The sequence below is a fragment of the Aspergillus vadensis genome (assembly GCF_003184925.1).
Source record: "Aspergillus vadensis CBS 113365 unplaced genomic scaffold BO88scaffold_17, whole genome shotgun sequence".
NCBI lineage: Eukaryota > Fungi > Ascomycota > Eurotiomycetes > Eurotiales > Aspergillaceae > Aspergillus > Aspergillus vadensis.
The window spans coordinates 347,931-368,573 of record NW_020292055.1 but is presented as its reverse complement, the minus strand read 5'-3'; the positions used below and the strand labels follow the sequence as shown (position 1 = coordinate 368,573).

Here is a 20,643-nt window from a genome sequence, read left to right as displayed (position 1 = left end):
GAGAAAACTTCAATTCCCGCAAACTAGACGGAATCGACCGGAGCATCACCCAATATTGGGCTCATTGGGTCCAGACTATGGCGAAAAATCGCTCATGTAAATCGACCCCAGGAGTACGGGGTAATGAGGAGTTCGGCTGATAGTCGTCCAAAGTCCCACCAGGGAGACATGCAAGGGACCCAATCGGCGTGGCTCCATTCGATATCAAATCGTTCAGGATGATAGTACAAAGGAAGTATCATATCATGCGATCCTCGACTATAAGAAGTGTCACCAGGGGAGCCTCTCAGGAACTTTGCACCAAGATTTTACGTCCAGATCCAGACTCCTCTTCATCCATCCCGACGCGCCCCTCTTCCATCCAGATTCGGACGCGATTTTACCCGACGAAAACGCAGGAGATCACGTGTGGACAGAAGGGAGGCAATATTACTATTACTAGTTCAATTCGGAGGGAAATTGTCGGGGGGCTAGACGATCAGGCAAAGACTGGGGAAATTTCCATCTCCCCGGATATTCTGCGACCGAAGTTTTCCAGAGGTGTTCTGAGCTGCTTCGATTTACCTTCAGGGAGTGAATGAATCACTTTTAAAGGACTGGATACTTCCTGCCTGGAACTCTCGGCCTTGTTGCGACTGCCCCGCGGCATGACGTCTGTGCTTCTTGTTCTTCACCGCATCGAATTGTTGGGTTTAATGGCATCCAACCAGAGCTGCTGTTGATCGATTGACTTACTTCCACTACTTTGTACTACTTGCTATTGCTACTCCCCCCTCCATACCAAAGACAGGCCGGATCTGTCCAAACTCAACTTTCTAGAACATTTTCTCATTTTCTTCCCTCCGACACGTCCCATTACTTGCAGATTCTAGCACACTTTCGCTACTCTCACGCTCTGTGCCTTTCTATCCGCTACTGACCTTATCCGTCCCTATATCCTTTCTTCCGGCTTGCGTCCGGTCGGGCACCCCTGGTGGCCGAGGTCTTGAGTTCGCCTCATCCCATTTCAAGTCGATCCCAGTCAGGAGTCGATTCCCTGCTCATTCCTTCCGCTCATTCATCATGTCGTCCGGTTCCATTCGGAGGGGCAATGGCCATAATTATTTTGCCAGCGTAAGTGAAACGGTTCTTTTGTCCTTGTCTGTTGATTGAGTGGCGCGGTAACCCAGTGTTGCCGGTGACGTTATGTACTGCCCTGGCCATGCGTCCGGTGAGGCTGTATACCCCTCCTTTTGGGAGGGGCAATTGCCCGGGTCTGCGATGACCCTGAACATAATGCGCTGCAACGCTGCTTGTTTATTATGTATCATGTCTATTTCGTCGCAAGTTGTTACTTTCAATTTGGGCATCTACGTCGTTTCGCAATGGCAGCACTCCAGAGACTTACTCTCCTTAGTCCGATGACTCGAAGATCTGTGTGGTCATGGTTGGCCTCCCAGCCAGAGGCAAGAGTCTCATAGCTGGAAAAGGTACGCTCTGGTGATTTTGGCTGTTGGACGTCAGGCACTAATTGATGCAGCTATGCGATATCTTGCCTGGGTTGGCATCCCCGCTCGGGTATTCAACGTCGGCAGCTACCGTCGTGCAGGCACGCCACAGCCCAATGCGAATTTCTTCGACCCTCATAATACCGAAGGCGAGAAAATGAGACGCGCGGCCGCCGAGGCTGCGGTGTCTGACATGCTCCAGTGGTTTCAGTCCGGGAAAGGCGTCGTAGCTATCTTGGATGCGACCAATTCTACGAAAGAGCGACGGCGCTGGATCCATGAACGCTGTCAGGAGGCAAACGTCGAAACACTATACGTCGAGTCAATATGTGATGATGAAGACTTGATCATGAACAACATCTTGGAAGTCAAGACAACGTCGCCGGACTACAAGGGGCAGGACCCGGAAGTTGCTGCTCTCGATTTCCGTAACCGCATTCGCAATTACGAGAAGGTCTATGAGACCATTGACGATAACGAGAAGCACTTCACCTACGTCAAACTCATCAATGTCGGGTCGACCGTCATCATTAATCAGATTAAGGATTACCTTTCCAGTCGGCTGGTCTACTACATCCAGAACCTTCACATCAAACCTCGCTCGATCTGGTTATCTCGAGTAAGTGCTCCTCCTCTTGGAAGTACGATTGATCTAACGTATGTAGCACGGCGAGTCAGAATATAATCTAACGGGGAAAATTGGCGGCGACTCCAACATTTCAGAGCGAGGAGAGGCATACGCCCGAGCGCTGCCCGGGTTATTAAAGAAGTCTGGGGTCCCACCCAACACCAAGATCGTTATTTGGACGTCAACTTTGAAACGTACGATTCAAACGGCTCGTCATCTCGCCGCGGAGACGGGCTTCGAGAAGCTAGAGTGGAAGGCGCTGGATGAGCTCGACTCCGGGGTCTGCGACGGACTCACGTACGAGCAGATTGCGGAGAAGTACCCGGAAGACTTTGCTGCGCGCGACGAGGACAAGTACAACTACCGCTACCGGGGTGGCGAGTCATACCGCGATGTGGTCATCCGGCTAGAGCCAATTATCATGGAGCTGGAGCGTAGCGAGAACGTCATCATTGTCACACACCAGGCCGTGCTGCGCTGCATCTATGCCTACTTCCTCAACACGCCGCAGGAGCAAAGTCCCTGGATGGAGGTGCCGCTCCATACGCTGATCAAGCTTACACCGCGCGCATACGGCACCGACGAGCAGCGCTTCAAGGCAGACATCCCCGCTGTTTCGACATGGCGGGCGAAGGGCACGTCGGCCAAACACCAGGAATATCCCACGGAGATCAAGGCATGATCTGAGAGGCATTCCGACGACTATTATTATATTTGAAGCTTGATACACATTAGACCTTCCGGTCTTATAGTTATCCTACCTATTGGTTTTGCCTTCTCTCATTCCCGATCGGAATCTGGCTTACCTTCACATTGTACATGCGCCGTGCGTTCACTCCATTCTTTGGTCTTGATATTTGCAAAAGTCCGGATTCCTTGTCGGTCGCGGTCCGTTGGGCTGTGTTATGGGTTTTGATCGGTCGGTTGGCAGTTATGGAATTGATTCATTGCATGGGATCGGAGCTTCAAGCCAGCGGATGGCACACCCATGGATGGGATAGTAGCGGTGTGTGCAGGACATCCATCCATCGGTTAGCTTAGCATAATAGACTAGATACTCAAGACAACGTTGACATAATCATTGCTACAAGTCTATCTTAAAATAAATGACACGCAAGGGATGCTGTCACGAGATAATCCAGAATATACATAGAGATAGTTGTAGTACAGACACAGCCAGCCGGGGAAACCCATCTTGGCACACGGCCCGGGGAGACAGGCAGGGCAGCTGTCCGGTCCAGCTGGACACTCACTCCTCCGTAGGAGCTCCGCCGCTATCAATCAACCTCCGCCCAACCACCGAACCGCACCACATCACTCACCTACATACATACAACGAACACCCAAACCATGACATCCACCTCCACCTTCTAATAACTCCGCCCTTCCCCCGAGAGAGACTAATTGCACATTTTCCACACCCACGACATGACATGAACCTAACTCCCGATCGATCGCGAACGGCGCATTACCTACCTACCTCCCGAGCATCCATCCTCCACAACTTACCGAGCTAGCTAGCCAGCCAGCCAGCCAGCACACCGCCCTACCGATAACTTTGAATATATACACAACACATACATACATACATACGCAGAAGAGCAGCAAAGACAAACAGGGGGTTAACGTTTTTCGTTGTCGACGATGTTATCCGCATTCACGGCCCGTCCGCTCGTGGAACTCAAACCGCGCGATCGATCACGCATCGAGTCTGTGCTGGCGTATGGGGATCGCGTCTTGGCGGGGTTGAATAATGGGAGTTTGAGGATATATCGGGTGAACGAGGAGGAAGAAGAAGGAGAAGGAGAGGTGGAGGCACAGCAGGATGGTGATGGGAAGGGGAAGGGGAAGAAAGATACTACTACCGAGCAACAACATGCAAACGGCAACGGCAACGGCAACGGAGAGACGGGGATAATCGCGAACGGGACTACGAACGGGAACCGGGAACAACAACAGCACAGCAAGAAACCCACGGAGCTACTCCGCGAAGTGGAAAAGTTCTCGCGGTACAAGATCGAGCAGTTGGCGTTGATTAAGGAGGCTAAGGTGCTTGTTTCTCTGTCCGGGGGATATGTGTCGTTGCATGATCTGGGGACGTATTCGTTGCAGGAGCAATTGGGGAAGACGAAGGGGGCGACGACGTTTGCGGTGACGTCGAATATCGAGAATGATTCTGAAACGGGAGTGCCTGCTATTGTGTCGAGGGTGGCGGTGGCGGTGAAGAGGAAGATAATGGTGTGGGTGTGGAGGGATATGGAGATGGAAGCGGGCGGGCCTATGGAGATGACGCTGGTGAGTGGGATTAAGACGTTGACGTGGGTGTCTGGGACGAGGTTGGTGGCTGGGTTGGGGTCAGGGTTTGTGATGGTTGATATTGAGGGGGATGCTGGTGGGACAGTGACGGATTTGACTGGTCCGTCTGGGATTGGGGGATTAGGGGGACAGGAGAGTACGGGGAGGTTGGCCGGTGTGGGAGTCGCCAGTATGAGTTATATGGGGCTTGGGGGCAGTGCGCCGAAGCCGTTGGCGACGAGGTTGAAGGAGGGTCAGGTGTTGCTGGCGAAGGATATCAATACACATTTTATTGATGTGCAGGGGAATTCGCTGGGGAGGAGGCAGATACCCTGGAGTCATGCGCCGGCGGATATAGGGTATTCGTATCCGTTTCTGTTGGCGCTGCATGATGCTTCGAAGGGGGTGTTGGAGGTGCGGAATCCGGAGACGTTGTCACTGTTGCAGTCGGTGCCGTTACCGTCTGCCAGTATTATGCATATCCCGCAGCCGACGATTAGTCTGGCGCATGCTGGGAAGGGGTTCTTGGTGGCGAGTGATCGGACGATATGGCGGATGGAGGCGCTGAGCTATGATACGCAGATTGACTCGCTGGTCGAGAAGGGGTATCTGGACGAGGCGATCAGTCTGGCTAGTATGCTGGAGGATGCGCTGTTGAGGGATAAGCAGGGCCGGCTGCGCCAGATCAAGCTGGAGAAGGCTGAAGGGCTGTTCAAGATGCGAAAGTATACGGATTCGATGGATCTGTTTACGGAGATATCTGCGCCCCCGGAGACGGTGATACGACTGTATCCGAAGATCATCGCGGGGGAGCTGTCGTCGATTGTCGAGGAGCCGGAGGGGTCCGAAGATGGGACGACAGATAGCCAGTCTAAGACGCAAGAGAACAATAGCCCAACCGACACGCCGGCTGCGGAGGAGCCGCCAGCGCCGAAGACACTCTCGCATGCTCCGTCGGTGATGTCTCTTCTGCGGACGCGGACAGATGATGCCAGCGATGCGGGCAGTATCCGGGGCAAGGTGGTCGAGGAGGCCAAGAGCGATAAGGCGCTGGAAGGGGCCGATCTCAAGCTGGCTGTTCGTGATCTGCAGAGGTATCTGGCGGACGTACGGAGACGGTTTCAGCGCTTCTTGAACCCGGACGGTACACTAAAGGTGATTGATGCGACGACGGACGGCGCGAACGATGCGTTGACGGACTCGGTCATGAAGCTGCTGAGCATTGATCCGGAGGGTGAGTATGATCTTGGGGAAAAGCTGCGAGAAAAGGCAAGACTCGTGGACACGACTCTCTTCCGGGCGTACATGTACGCTATTCCAGCTCTGGCAGGGTCATTGTTCCGCATTGCCAACTTTTGCGACCCGGATGTGGTGATGGAGAAGCTGGAGGAGACGGGACGTCACAACGATCTGATTGACTTCCTATACGGAAAGAAGCTGCATCGGCAGGCGTTGGAGCTACTCCAGAAGTTTGGACAAGCCGACGAGGAAGAAGAGACGGCGCCGCAGCTGCACGGGCCGAAGCGAACAGTCAATTATCTGCAGAATCTGTCTCCAGACCACATTGACTTGATCCTCGAGTTCGCTGAGTGGCCGGTACGACAGGATCCTGAGCTGGGGATGGAGGTTTTCCTGGCAGATACTGAGAACGCGGAGACGCTGCCAAGAGACCGCGTGCTAGACTTCCTGCAGGGCATTGACGTCAACCTGGCTGTCCGATACCTGGAACATATCATTGGGGAACTGAATGATATGACACCAGATTTGCATCAGAAACTGCTCGTCCTTTACTTGGAACGACTGAAGAAGCATCAAGCGAAAGAGTGGGAGTTTTCGAGTTTGGATGACTATGTTAATTGGCAGAGCAAGTTCCTGAATATGCTCAAGTCCAGCTCCCAGTACTCTCCGGCTAAGATTCTAGATCGATTGGACCGGGACGGTGAGTACCCTTCTTGCGCTTATATTGCATTGCTGACTTGCGACAGATCCCGAGTTCTTCGAGGCGCGAGCGATTGTCTTCAGCAAAATGGGACAACACCGGCAGGCACTGGAAATCTACGTGTTCAAGTTGGAAGACTACGTCAAGGCTGAAGAGTGAGTTGCATTTATCGATTTACGTGAGTTCTGCTGACCGTTCAGATACTGTAATCATCTCCATAAAGCGGAGGATACGACTGCTGCGGATGGAGCGGCTTCGCGCTGTGTAGCTCTACTGCCGTATGAGGATGACAAACCATCGATTTATTTGACTCTATTGTCTCTATATCTATCGCCGCCGCATGGCTACAAGCCACGGTACGGGCCCGCGCTTGAGATACTGGCCAAACACGGATCCCGGCTGCCACCCAATTCTGCTCTGGATCTGATCCCGGAATCGCTCCCGGTCAAAGAGCTCGAGTTTTATTTCAAGGGCCGTATGAGGGCCGCCAACACAATCCTCAACGAGAGCCGAATCGTGGCCAACCTGCAAAAGGCAGAAGACATCAAGACGCAGGCGCAATTGTTGGTAGGAGAGGGGACAGACGGGCGATCGACGCGCTCGCGACATGTCACCATTACCGAAGAACGGGTCTGCGGCATCTGCCACAAGCGGATCGGAGGCAGTGTGATTAATGTGTTTCCGGAGTGAGTATAACCAGATCTGTTGAATTGAGCCTGGCTAACTGAAGCAGTAACACGGTTGTCCATCTTGGCTGTGCCAATCGCATGCGATGAGCCTGACTTGTGTGTATATAGAGGTTTGTGGTTTATTGTGTATCGGTTATCGCGGTTTTTTGTGCGCTTTTCCTGGTTTCTTTACTTTTTCTCGCTTTGTTTGATCTTCCTTCCGCATTTCCTGGCCATGTCTTGTTCAACGAAAGCATACCGGAGTGGCGGACATTTCCTACACGATGATACCCCGGGATAGCGGTATTCAAGGATCCATGCATATGATTTATTTAGTCGTGATTCGTTCCTCGTCAGCCGTAGCATCCACACACTTTCTCTCGATTGTCTTAATTTCGGGTATGGCAGGATCACGCATCCTCTTCCACAACCTCCTCTCCGTAGTTCTCCTCCTCCTTGGCTTCCTTGTCAGAGACCTTTTGACCCTGGGCCTCGGCGGCCTTCTTGTCCTCTTCCATGCGCGCGGTCAGGAATACGTTGATGTCGTTCTGCAGAGTGGGTACGAGCTTGCGTAGTTCAGCGAGATAGGTCACCTTCTGAGGGACGGCGTCGGCGGAGGGAAGCGGGGAAGAAATGCTGTGCTCGAACGTGCGAGACTGGTCGGGAGCGACATAAGCAGCGTGAAGCTTGTTGGCAGACATTGTGAGAGGTTGCGTGGAGGATTGGAATGGAATAATGAAGGTATATGTCGCGGGGAAGGAATCAAGTGGGATGGATAAAGTTGGAGAAAGAAAGGACGTGCGGGCGGGAGGGGAAGACTTGCTTTGCGCTGGATTTGTTTCACGAGCGAAGATCGTCCGGCCGGGCGCCTTTTCGGTTGCTGATCCTCCCCAAGGCGGCTGAAAGCCAAACAAGCAAGCAATCAATCCAGGGGATCTAGACTGACTGGGTTTCGCCGCCAGCACGACTTTTCTCCTCCTCCCTTCATATCATGGGTTCGGGGTTTGTGTCTCGATAGCATTGTCTCCGAAGCCCTCTATTCGCTCACATCATGTTGCGCTCGCCGGTGTCGCCCGAGCGATCCTCGTCTCGCTCACCTCTTCCTCCTCATCATCCTCCTCCTCCTCCACTTTCACAGCCCCCTCGCCGCTCCTTCGACGACTTCTCCTACGCCCGCCCTGCTTCCTCAGGCAGTGATGCCTCGTCGATTACCTCCAATGTGACCACCATCTCGCCGCGTCACTCTGCCCTCAATCCCGGTGCCGTGTCGGTGACCTCCTCTCCTCGTCCTCCACGTACCTCATCCATCACCGCCAACACCACCGCTCCTCTTCCTCCCATCTCGACCGCCACCACAAATACTACCTCCTCTTCTTCTTCTACGATTAGATCCCCCGTCTCCTTCATGCCTCATGGTGAGATCCTGAGCAGGAAACCGTCGGGTCGTGGTGGCCCGCCGGAACTGCAGAGACGCTCTCGTCACCACTCGCAGGGCTTCTTCGAGCCATCCCTCCCCACCGCGTCCTCCTCCGAGGCTACCATCTCCGCTTCCAGAATCGCAGCCCAGGCGGCCATGCTCCAGCAACAGCAGACCGCTCCCCAGAATCCTCCTAAGCGTCCTCCGCCAGTGCGGGGTGTGTCAGAAGACGGTTCCCGGTCTCGACGAGGCGGGAGCGCTTCCCCTCCGCCCCCGCCGCCTCCAGCACCGTTGTTTGCGCCCCCAACAAGCGCGGGAAGTGCATCCGGGGCATCATATCAGAGTGGGTCTACAAATGGGAATACACATGCCGCAACGACGGCGGCAAATGTGGTGTTTCCCCGGAATCCCGCGCTGCAGCCGCCCGGCCTGGAGCCGCCCGTAGAGCGGGAGCATAAGCACAAGGGCGAGAAATCGAAGATGAAGCTATTCTCGAAACCGAAACATATAGGGATTAGTCGGGATAAAGACGGGATCAGCAAGGACCGGGGCCTGCCATCGCCGAGTAAGATGGGTTTTCCGAGCGGAGGATTATCACGGATCGTGAGTGCGTCGACGACGAGCTTGGCTGATACGTTTCCCTCGAATAACTCGTCACTCTACAACTTGTCGAATGCGTCGGCAAGTACGGTGGTTCCGGCCGATAAGCCGGTGGGGAGTGAGAAGGAGAAAGAGAAGGATAAGGATAAGCACAAGCATCACTTCTTGTCGCGGCAGAAGTTGAAGCTGAAAGACCGAGATGATCATTACAACCTGCCGCTGTCGTCGGCGTCGAGTAACTCGAAACCCTCGGATCCGAATGCCCCTCAGTCGCTGTATTCTTTTACCCCGGCTTCGCCAGGTGCGGTGACGACTACATTTGGGAAAAGCGTGAGTGGCCTGGATCTGCTCCACGGGTTACGAGATAAGAAGAAGGAAGAGAAGGCATTAGAGTCAGAACAGCTGGACTGGGTGGCCAACTCGTCGGGACCTGCGCCGGGGACGTTTGCGGGGCCATCGTCGCTGGGCAGCTCCACGGGAGTCCTTGCGGAAGCGGCTCTTCGAGAGACCCTCCAGGGCTTTGGACTGAATAACATGACACCGGAAGATGCTTGGGACTTTCTCAAGGCCAAGCTTATGGTCATCTTTGACGGAGAGGATGTTCGCATCGCCATCGAGGATCTCAATAAGCTGGTCCTCATCCATATCCAGCGTTGCGTCCAGAAACGCATGCCCACCGCAGTGGTAGACGACTTGCGCGAGCTGTTAGAGACAGGATGCGCCTCCCTCAACCATACACTGAACGGCATCCCCGATGAGAAGCTGGTCCCTCATCTGGTACAAGTGTGGATGCTCGTGTTTGGCACGATCCTGCCCTTCATCCAGGCTGTCTTTCTGCCCCTAGACCTTGAGTTCAAGGGATGCGGGTCCGTCATGAACCGCCGAGAAGCCAGTGAGTTCTGGTCATCCACGTTCAACGGCGAGTACCCCGGCTGCGATCTGGACGTGCGCAACCTCGTTCTGATTGCCTTCCGCGACATGGTCATCCTCTACCGGTACGACGTGCTAAAGGCAACCTTCTCCCGTTTGAGTCTAGACAGCATCAAGCTGGGCACGGCAGCGCTGAGCGTCACGACCAAGAGCAGCAGCAACAGCGCACGGCCGACGACATCGGCCTCGCTGGACGGCGGGTTCGGCAGCTACAGCTCGCAGTCGTCGACGCTCCTCAACGCCGCGAACAGCTACTCGTCTGAATCGCTAGACTGCAACCGCAGCCGGGCGGCGTCCAACACGTCCAACCCGGACCAGCTGATCTTCCAGTCTTTCTCGTCACCCACGCAACGGCCCAGTATCATCCACCGGTCCTCGCACACAGACACGTCACACATCATCACCGAGACCGTGGGACGGATGCTCCAGTGCGTCAGCGTGTTGGCCAGCGTGCAAACCGGCGATCGAGCACAGGAGCAGATCGAGCTCCTGAGCAAGGAGCTGAAGCATAACTGGCTAGGCCGCGGACGCACGGGACGAGACCGACGTGGGTTCGTAGGGACGAAGATCCGGCCGGCGATAGTAGCCCGCACAGACAGTGATGATTATATGAGGGATGGGATGGAGGATTACGGGCGTCGGGAATTAAGTGTGTTGTGATTTTCTTTTTCTCATTTTGATTATGATACCTCGAGTACAGAGAATTGGAGTAAACAAGCATTGATTGATTGTCCTTTTTTTTAAAAAAGAATGACATGCTGTTCACGGTGTAGCTGTATGTTTGTCTGTCACTTTATGACTTCCCAATACCCCCCAGCAAGCTCAGCAGCAGAAGACCCAAAGCCATAGCCATAGCCATAGCCATAGCCATAACGCACCTAATCCTCCTCAGCCTCCATCTTCACATCATCAACATCCTCCTCCTCACTCTCCTCACCATGATCTCCACCACCATTAGCAACAGCAGCAGTGGCAACCCCCTTCATCCCCTTCTCCATCTCCCTCACATACTTCCTCAAACACTCCCCGGGATAAGTTCCCCCACCAACCTTCCCCACCTCCTCAGCAATCAACTTCCACTTCTCCGTCTCCAATCGTCCCTCGATATCTTTCTTAGCTTGGAGGATCTTTGCTTCCTATCACATATACATACACATTAGCCACACACCCACATCACATCCCCCAAATGATACTTAAATAGAATGGAAATGAAAAAAAAGGGGGAGGGAGGAATACATCACCCGGATCGACCACCACAAAATTCTTCTTCATGGTATTGTACCTCGCTCGGAGGGTCGACCCGCCCACACTAATCCCCGTCAGATCCGTCCATGCCTGGTTGATGGCGGTCCAGGGGGTGGAGGACTCGTCCCGGAGACGGAGGATGAGGAGGTCAGAGGCGCTGGCGGAGGCGAGGGTCGTTGGGATGGGTGGGAGGGGAGTGCGAGCTTTAGTACGTTTGTTGTTGTTGGGGCTGGTGGTGGTGCTGGTGGGGGAGGATGGGGTGAGGCGTTTTTTGTTGCTGTTGGTGTGGGTGTGGGTGTTTGTTGAGGCGGGAGTTGGGGTTTTAGGGGTCTAGTATGGGTTGGGGTATCTTTGTTAGTTCTGTGTATACTATATATGGTATGGTTGTGGGTAGTGTATGTGTGGTGGTGGTAGAGTATGGTACTTACCATTGCCACGCCGCCGGTCTTCTTGGTAGGGGTCTTCAGGGCAGTGCCGTTCTTGTGACCGGGGGTATTGTTGACAGGGGTGAAGGTGGGTGACATCTTGTTCATGTCTTGGTTTTCGTGGTAGTGGTAATAGGGTGATGTGATAGGATGGTATGTAGAAGGATGATGGAGGTGAGGTGGGAATGGGAATGGGAAGATGAGAGTGGCAGAAGGGGATGAACAACATAGAAGTGAGTTCTGTTCTGTCAGTGTTGCTATGTCAGTGAAGTGATTTGACTTCTCTTTTCTGTTCTTGTTCAGTGAATTTTAATTGTGGATTAGCTGGATAAGTTGGATTGCGTTGCTAGGGTGCTTGGTTACTATGCTTGTGTTTGGTAGGAACTACCCAGGGTTGGGGGGTGCTATGGTCTATACATTGGGGTAAGGGGGTGTATGCTTGAGATTAGGTGTAGTTGTATGGGTGTGATTGTTGGTAAGGATGGTCGACTCATTTAGTAGTCTATACTAGGAGTACCTGCGTTTAGATGATGTAGAGATGAGGGCAGTGTATATTGCTTTATCATAGGAACTGGGTGAGTGTGAAATGTATACTATGTATGGAGCACTACGCCTGAAAGCGATGATGCTAGCTAGGTATAGATGACAACTGATGTTGATTTGTGTAAATGTAATAACATCTAGTATACTGGTCTGTGTAGGCAGAAACCGGTTATCTCGAAATATAGGAATCTCCCAGAGATTGCTTAGTATGAATTCTGGTTACAGTCCCTACTAACCCAGTTATTGGCTGTAGAGTCTCTCTGTCTAATGATCTGAAATCTACCAAATTCTCAGTCAAATATATAGTTATTTGTGGAATGCGTGTAAGCATCTTAATTTGACATCTCAAATTCTACATTGGAAGACATGGATGTTGCTTAGGGTTGACGTACAAAAGTACGGAGCCGGGGTACTTTGCCGCGGAAGGAACATCCGGGGCATTGCAATGGAGTCGGGATTCTTCACCTGGTTCAGCTGCAGGCAGACAGGGATCTGGAACTGGAACGGAGAATATCAGTTGGTCAGAACTCGGACGAATACGAGCCAGGCTTGCCTGTCAGTGTTCGTGAAGGGTCAGTATGACTCCTCAGTCTAACTTTAGTAGTATGTCACTACTGCCTGCTTCTGCCTGTTATTCCGTGACTACTTACAAATACTAGTAGTACTCCATCTGGATGATCATCCCATCTAAATATTGGGTCAACTTTCCATCCCCAAGCGTGACTGAAAACTGCACTGACAGCGCATGTGAGACACACGCACGTTGGCAAAATGTCGGTGACCGGGGATGGCTCTCCCTCTAAGACTTCTGCGCATCCAGTTGATGATCCTGCGGCTGAATGGCTGTTTGGGTTTGGGGGTCGGAAGTCTGTGCCACTTTCTTTCTCCAAGCGCCTGGCAGGGTGACAATCCAATCCTGATGCATTTGCTGACCCGGTGAGATTTGCATATTGTTATTGGTACTGCCAGTTCTGAAGCTATCCCAGCCTCTTCCCCAATCCGGCGAGTTTCTTTCTTTTAGGTGTAGTAGTTTTACTGTATTTATTTATGCAGCAGGCAGAGAGCAACTGTGAACAGGCATCATTGCTCTTAAGTTGGAGTCAGTTAGTCAGTTAGTCACAATCAATCGCCTCACTCTTGGGGTTATTTATTTATTTAATTACTTTTGTTCGTCGATCTGCCTGTCATTTTTGTTTGCTCTTTTTCACTTCCTTTCTTTTCTCTTCCCTTCTTCTTCTTCTTCTTCTACTACTACTACTTCTGCTTCCTCACTCTCTCTCTCTCATCTTGGGTGGTCAGGCAGCACACACCGCCATCTGCTGGGCCAACACGCAAGGCGCTCTTGCAAGCGAGGATACTTTATTATTCTTAGGCATCCGAGTATGTGAGTCTGTCTCTCTCCTCATCCTCTCTCTCTTTCTCTCTCTTTCTCCCGTTTCCCCATCCACAGCATTTCCCACCAAACTTCTTCCCATCCACCAACTACCCTCATCCACTCTCTCCCATCTACCCCATATCACTACTCTTCATCATCCATTCATCCATCCTCACCTGTTTATTTTTCTTCCTTTCCTTCTTCTACATTCGTCTCATCATTCATATATTCCCAATCTCTCTGCTCACTGGCCATGGCCATCCCCACTGATTCCCAATCCTCCCAGCAAACTGAGCTCGAGACTCAGCGCGACCCAAGCTCCAACAACAGTGGGCCTGTGCCCGTTCCGGTCCCTGGCTCAGCTCCACTCCCTGCCACCACCAGCGACTCCAGCAGTACTACGACCGCTGTGACTGGTACCACCATGGCCGACGCTAGTGGCCCCGTCTCCTCCTCCCCCGAATCCAAGCTTGACGCCGACCCGCCCGTCGATACTCCCCCAGTCAAGTCCGACCCCAAAGCTCCCGTCTCTGTCTCCGATCCCGTCCCCAAAAAGTCCGTGTGTTCCAAGCATGCGACAAAAGACCAGGATCCCAACCGCTCGAAAAAGAAAAAGTCTCACCGCAAGGCCGCTTCCATTGTTACCCCCAGCGATGACAGCTCGTCGGAACTAAATTCCTCTTCCGAGGAATCCAGCGCGGAATCTACCTCCGACGACGAAGACGCTCAGTCGGCGTCAGAGTCCGACGCAGAGTCGGATCGCAAACAGCGTCGCCGCCGGGCCAAGAACAAGATCAAAAAATCGCTCAAAAGTGTGAGCCGTAAGAAGAAGAGCCGGTCGCACCAGACTGAATCGGAACCCGATTCCGATCTCGAGGATAGTAGCGACTCCGATTCGTCTCTTGACGAAAAGACCCTGAAGAAGCTGGTCGCCAAGCTCAAGGCGAAGAAGACCAAGAAGTCGCGCTCCAAGGATGACTCTTCCGAGGAGCAACAAGACGACGATGACGATGCCGACGAGGATGCCGACGCCGACGAGCTCGCCCTTCTGCTAGCCAAGCAAAAGTTGGCTTCCTTGCGTGTCAAGTTGGCCGATGGGCGTCGCAAAGGCCGAGGCAGACGTGGCTCGGGTGACGGTAACACTGACGGCCAGAAAGGAGGCTCGCAAAAGTCCAAGGGACGCAAGAAGGCTGCCTCGAAGATTGCTTTCAAGCGTGTAGATCAGCGTGCGTCATCCTTATCTCTCCTCTTGACCTAGCTAACACCAAAGTCTGCAGTATGGGACAATACGATTCACAACTTCAAGCTGACGGAGACGGTCGACGACCCCGATGCAAACGAGTGGGACCAATACCTCTTCACCGTGCGCCGCAAGTTCGACTGGGACAACAAGTACCTGGAGACTGTGGTAGACCTGAAGAGCAAGTACCTGCGCGATGCGCTGTCCAAGGTCATGGATGGAGTCAAGGGCGTCAGCTTGGTGCAGGAGACGGCGGTTGTCGATCCCAACATGCTCTTCCTCTACCTTGAGGAGACGCGGCAGTACATGAAAGATCTCCGGCAGCTGGCCAAGACCGAAAAGAAGAAGAAAGCCCGCAAGCTCGCCGAAATCAAGGCATCACATCTCAAGGTGCTCATCAAGTATCTGGACACCGACTATGCCGAGACCAAAAAGACCCTCTACCCTCTGTTGGACTCCAGCATGATCACGTTCGATCTCCTATGGGCCATCTTCAAGCCCAACACCGTCGCCTACTCCTCCACCTACGGAAACCAGGATGAGCCTCGTGCCTTCAAGATCGAGTACGCCACCAAGGAGTCCTCCTTCATGAAGGGTCAATGGTACAGCATCGAGGGTCGATACCTCGAGTATGATGGCAAGGCTTTCGGTATGGGAACCATGGCCGCCGAGGTGGAGTCCTTCAAGGGTGCCCGCAAAATCACCAGTCTGAGTTGCTATCCGCTCAAGTATCATCGCGAAGCTGAGAGTGTCAAGGCCAAGCTGATTGAGCGAGGTAAGAAATTCGTGGCGCTGCGAGGCATGAACTACCGGTATCACAAGGGTATGGCTTTCTACAAAAAGAAGCGGTCCGTCATCAAGGTCAACATCAACGGCCGTGTCATGGTTGATCCCGCCATCCACCGGCGCATCAATCCCAACTACCCTATCAGCACCGTCCGTCCCAAGGACCCAGACTACCTTGACGGCTCCGACGATGATGGCAGCAACAATGGGTGCTGCTGTATTCTGTCCGACTCAGAATCGGAACAGACCTACGGGCAACCGCGCGAATCAGACACCCCTCAACTCCTATTCAAGGTGGTACGGGACAAGGAGGGGAAGCCGCACGTCGTCGAGGTCGAGCTGGATGAGAACGGCAATGAAATCGTCAAGGAGAATATGGACGAAGTCGCGGACCCCTCCGACCGCGAATTCACTGAAGAGGAGCTCCTCATCGCAAGCCCCGTGGTACTCGGCTTCGCCTTCAGTGAGAAGCTGTGGCTTGAGTTCAGCATCTCGGGCATCAGTGAGATTGAATGGAACGAAGATGCCTTTGATTCGTTGGTCCTCCCCGACAACCAGAAGTCCATCGTCAAGGCATTGGTCGAATCGCACACTTTCCGCGCGGCCCAGAACATCGACGATGTCATCCAAGGCAAGGGCAAGGGTCTCGTGGCCGTGCTCCACGGACCTCCCGGTACTGGTAAAACCCTTACTGCCGAAGGCATCGCAGAGCTCCTTAAACGCCCGCTCTACATGGTGAGCGCGGGTGAGCTGGGTACCGATCCGCGCACCCTTGAAGCAGAGCTGAATAAGATCCTTGACATCGCACATTCCTGGGGCGCCGTTCTGCTGCTCGATGAAGCTGATATCTTCCTGGAGAAGCGCACCATCCAGGACATTCACCGCAATGCCCTAGTCAGCATCTTCCTGCGGTTGCTGGAATACTTCCAGGGTATTCTCTTCCTGACCACCAACCGCGTCGAGACATTTGATGACGCCTTCCAATCCCGCATCCACGTCGCTTTGCGCTACGGTGAACTCACCACGAAAGCGAAGCGCAGCGTCTGGAAGATGTTCTTGGAGCGAGTGCAGGCCAAGGAGGGTGTGGAGACCGCCACGTTCACAGAAAAGGACTTTGATCTATTAGCTCGTCATAACCTCAACGGACGTCAGGTAAGATCCCCCATACAGTCTACGGAACGTGCACGGATACTAACTAACCTGTTCTTAGATCAAAAACTCCGTCCGCACAGCCCAAGCATTGGCTGTTAACGAGCAAACCCCTCTATCCATGGAGCACATCCGACGTGTTCTGGAGGTCGCCGAAACCTTCGACCGCGACCTTCGCGGGGGGTCAGGATACCTCGATGCTATGAGAAGTTATACCTAGTCATTTTCTTCTGGCTTGCATTATCGTAACGCTGTATTCTTTCGAGCGAAGACTATGATCTCTCCCCATTCTTCCATTCTTCGTGTTTTCTGTTTGCAATTTGACCGAACTACCCCTTAGTATGAAGCAAGATTTTTATTTGCGTGTTGCCCACTGCCAAAGATCTGTCTTCTATGCGTTGTTTTATTCCTGTTGATGTTGATTTTTTGACACCTACACTTCACTGCACTAGCACCTGCGCTTGCTGCTGTTGACGATCTCCGTGATGATGATGACAAGGATGATGACAAGATAACAACTATTACTAGTTAACATTCTGGAATACAATGAGAAACGAAATACCCCACTCTTACTTGACTGACCTCATCTCTTTCTTACATACTAATCTAGTAGTTATTCCAGACGAGATCCTCAAGACTGTATAGTATTGAGTATACACCATCAAATACCTAACCGGCCGGTCAGAAGTGCATTACATTACCACTGCATTAAGCAATCTACCAAATATCACCTAATCACCGTAGTCTGAAAGTTCCAGTATAAGTATAAAATACAATGCACAATTCACAGCTCTGGCTGTTCTGCTACTACTACCACTACCTACTATTATTATATCCGTACTCCTCAAGCCACACTCAATTAAAACTAGTAAGTAGTCCATCGATATGAATCCCGTCTCAGTTGTCAGCAGTAGTACTTGCAACATTATCCCAAACTTAATAGTAACTCAAACCCAATCCCAGACAGTAGTAGTAATCACTGATGGGAATTCTCCTCATGGTAGGTGGATAGGCAGATACATGCATGCATAGTCCATTATCTACTATACTATACATAAAATATCGTGGTAAGTAATACAAGATAACTGGAAAGGGATACCAAGTTATTAGTAAGAAGTAAATGTTTGGTGCCATCATGGTATGTATAGTATCTGGAATAAGTTCCGACTTCATTCATTGGTTTCAATGATACTACTACTTCACTACTACTACTACTACTGAAGTTGAATAGTAGAAACTAGTACTAGTAATTGATGACTCCAAAGACGGGATGTTGTTGGTGCAGGAGTGGTAAGTAGACGTCAAGTATTATATATATTCACTAATAGTATGGAGAAAATGGGGGGGGTTTTTTTTTTCTCCTTTGTCGTTTATTAAACCTATATATCCTTGTCTTCCTGTTACTCTGTTTCTTTTGTTTTGTGATTGATTTGTTACGAGCCGGTATGGATTCATCATTGGGTTGGTTGGGACTGATTGAGTTTTAGCCACGGGTTCGATTTTCTAGGTGCAGCCGAGGCAATTGTAGGAGGTAGTAAATAAACCAACGTGCAGTTCTGAATCCTACAAATACCAATGGATGGCTACAATACTAGTCATTGAATCATTAGATTTTCTTATTTATAGGAAATACACGTTCATGTCCATCTCCCCTGGCAAACCCAGGCTCCTCCAAAAACTCATTGCTATGCGAGTTTCCGCAGCTACATTTCCTCCGATATAAAAGCCACATGCGAGATGGGGATGTGCATAGGGGGCGGGAAGTGGGTATGGATTATCACAAGACTGTTATACAGGGAGGAAAAGCGGCTGCAGAGAGGTATTGCAATTTTGTTCCTTCTTCAAGCAAGTCCAAAAAACATTTAAGGGTTGGCCTTGACGAAGTCAACACCCTTCTGGATGTTCTTCTTGAGGTCACCGAGAGCGGTCTGGATGAGACCCTGCTCGTACTCGTTGACGGGGCCAACCTCGTGGATCTTCTCAACACCGTTGGGGCCGAGCTCGACCTTGGAGGCGAAGAAGTCAACACCCTGGTCCTTGAAGAGAGGGCTCTCAACGAAGGTGGGCTCGACGATACCCTTCTCGCCGTTGGCGGCCTTGAGGAGGGAGTCGGCGAAGCGAGCACCGGCCATGGCCATGGAGAGGGTGGCGGAACCAGCACCGTCCTTGGCCTTGACGACCTCGTCACCACCGAACTGGATGCGGTTGACCAGCTCGTCACGGACGGTGCCGGAGATGTCGGGGTGGTTGGACTGGGAGAGGAGGGGAACGATGGTCACACCGGAGTGGCCACCGATGACGGTGACGTTCTCGTTGGCGGGGCTGGTGCCCTTGACCTGGGAGATGAAGCGGGAGGCACGGACAACGTCCAGGGTGGTGACACCGAAGAGGCGCTTGGGGTTGTAGACACCCTTGGACTTGTAGACCTCGGCGACGATGGGGACGGTAGAGTTGACCTGGGGGGTACCTAATTAGTACAAGGTTCGATCATTTTGGTGGTGATGGGAGAACAACGTACGGGGTTGGAGATGACGAGGATGTTAGCCTCGGGAGCAGCCTCAGCGGCGGCCTTGGCGAGGTCGCGGACAATGGAGGCGTTGGTGTTGAAGAGGTCTGTGACAGGCGTGATTAGTACTCTGACGCTCGCGCCTTGATAATTTTCAAGTGGTCCAGCGCATACCATCACGGGTCATGCCGGGCTTGCGGGGAACACCGGCAGGGATGAGGACAATCTCGGAGCCCTTGAGAGCATCGCGAAGGCCAGAGGGGGTAGGCTCGTAGCCCTTAACGGTGCTGTTGGTGTTGACGTGGCTGACATCGGCAGCGACACCTGTTTGGGGATTCTGTTAGTCGACTCCGATGATCGGATGGGCGTTTCAAACTGGAGGGAAGGGAGAAGCTGTGCGACGTACCAGGTCCACCGCGGATGTCGTAGAGGGCGAGGTCAGTGACCAGGGGGTTGAGCTTCATGAGCAGGGACAGGGGCTGGCCAATGCCACCGGCGGCACCGAGAACGGCAACCTTGGAGGCCTGAGATGGAAATTGCGATGGTTAGCAAGTGGACAAGAGAGCTCCGAGGCAATGTTTTTTATTTGGGCTACACACCTGGCTGGCAGAAGCGGAGAAGCTACGCTTCTGGAGGAGGTTGAGGGACTGACGAGCAGCGAACATCTTGGCTGTGAAGGATAGACTAAAGGTAGATCTATCTGGAAGAAGGATGGGGAGATGGGGAGGAAAGAAGAGAAACAATTGCGATGGAGAGGAAGGAGGAGAGAGAAGAAGGAGAAGAAGGGAGAAGCCGTCGGTGGCCGGTGAGCGCGAAGGATTTTGGGGCGGCTAAATGGCTCCGTTTCCGATCCCCACGGCAGCCATCGGATCATCTTGTCGTGCTTGCCATGTCTGTCCACTTGCCTGGCGACTTGCTCCGATTCCGTCCTACCGACCCTCATATATGCTGGTTGTCGATGATTCTCCGATGCCAATGGTAGTCTTTTTTACTTAATTCAAATTGAATTAACTTCCCTAGACAATTGCTTTCATTGCCACGTTGCTATGGGATCTGCTCCATGGTCCCTAAATTAACCGATGGCCACGTCCCCCCCAACCATTTCCATCCACCCGTCCGTCTTCCTTGTCTACGGCACACTACTTTTGGGTTACTCCACACTCAAACCAATTCCCATTGCGCACGGGGACAGCGAATCTAATCAGTCCTGCTGCAGGGACTACGTATAGACTACGAGCCATCACCACATCCACACACTCACAAGTACATACAATAATGCGCAATAAATTCTCCCCCCCTGCCAATGCGCTCCAAACGCCTGCGCTTGTAAGACAACCCAAGCACCAAATCACAATAGTCCCAGAAAGGTAAGGGGGTAAAAGCAAAAACAATATAAAGGGGAATGAAAAG

The 20,643-nt window shown here is 52.4% G+C and overlaps 4 protein-coding genes across 4 annotated transcripts; 2 read left to right on the top strand and 2 right to left on the bottom strand.

Moving 5' to 3' along the window:
- Positions 1 to 1,423: 1,423 nt before the first annotated feature.
- On the top strand, positions 1,424 to 10,624 carry BO88DRAFT_427079 (HbrB-domain-containing protein; the record flags this gene model as incomplete). Its single annotated transcript, XM_025708956.1, has 13 exons — positions 1,424 to 1,469; positions 1,520 to 2,106; positions 2,153 to 2,754; positions 3,120 to 3,123; positions 3,826 to 6,278; positions 6,303 to 6,349; positions 6,396 to 6,504; positions 6,550 to 7,035; positions 7,149 to 7,152; positions 7,272 to 7,576; positions 8,050 to 9,715; positions 9,737 to 9,829; positions 9,887 to 10,624. 13 exons carry the CDS (start codon positions 1,424 to 1,426, stop codon positions 10,622 to 10,624), a joined length of 7,140 nt encoding a protein of 2,379 aa, XP_025561132.1.
- Positions 10,625 to 10,842: 218 nt separating this feature from the next.
- On the bottom strand, positions 10,843 to 11,733 carry BO88DRAFT_416826 (uncharacterized protein; the record flags this gene model as incomplete). The annotated part of the gene is made up of 3 exons (XM_025708275.1): positions 10,843 to 11,100; positions 11,201 to 11,539; positions 11,638 to 11,733. 3 exons carry the CDS (start codon positions 11,731 to 11,733, stop codon positions 10,843 to 10,845), a joined length of 693 nt encoding a protein of 230 aa, XP_025561131.1.
- Positions 11,734 to 13,976: 2,243 nt separating this feature from the next.
- Positions 13,977 to 16,947, top strand: BO88DRAFT_344198 (ATP-binding protein; the record flags this gene model as incomplete). Its single annotated transcript, XM_025703223.1, has 3 exons — positions 13,977 to 14,778; positions 14,830 to 16,730; positions 16,789 to 16,947. 3 exons carry the CDS (start codon positions 13,977 to 13,979, stop codon positions 16,945 to 16,947), a joined length of 2,862 nt encoding a protein of 953 aa, XP_025561130.1.
- A 1,148-nt stretch (positions 16,948 to 18,095) lies between these two features.
- On the bottom strand, positions 18,096 to 20,144 carry BO88DRAFT_436680 (malate dehydrogenase). Its single transcript, XM_025709579.1, has 5 exons — positions 19,833 to 20,144; positions 19,640 to 19,757; positions 19,408 to 19,557; positions 19,246 to 19,340; positions 18,096 to 19,183 (listed from the first exon to the last, which is right to left on the bottom strand). The coding sequence occupies exons 1-5, from the start codon at positions 19,896 to 19,898 to the stop codon at positions 18,590 to 18,592; spliced, it is 1,023 nt and encodes a 340-aa protein (XP_025561129.1). The 5' UTR covers positions 19,899 to 20,144; the 3' UTR covers positions 18,096 to 18,589.
- Positions 20,145 to 20,643: the final 499 nt, after the last annotated feature.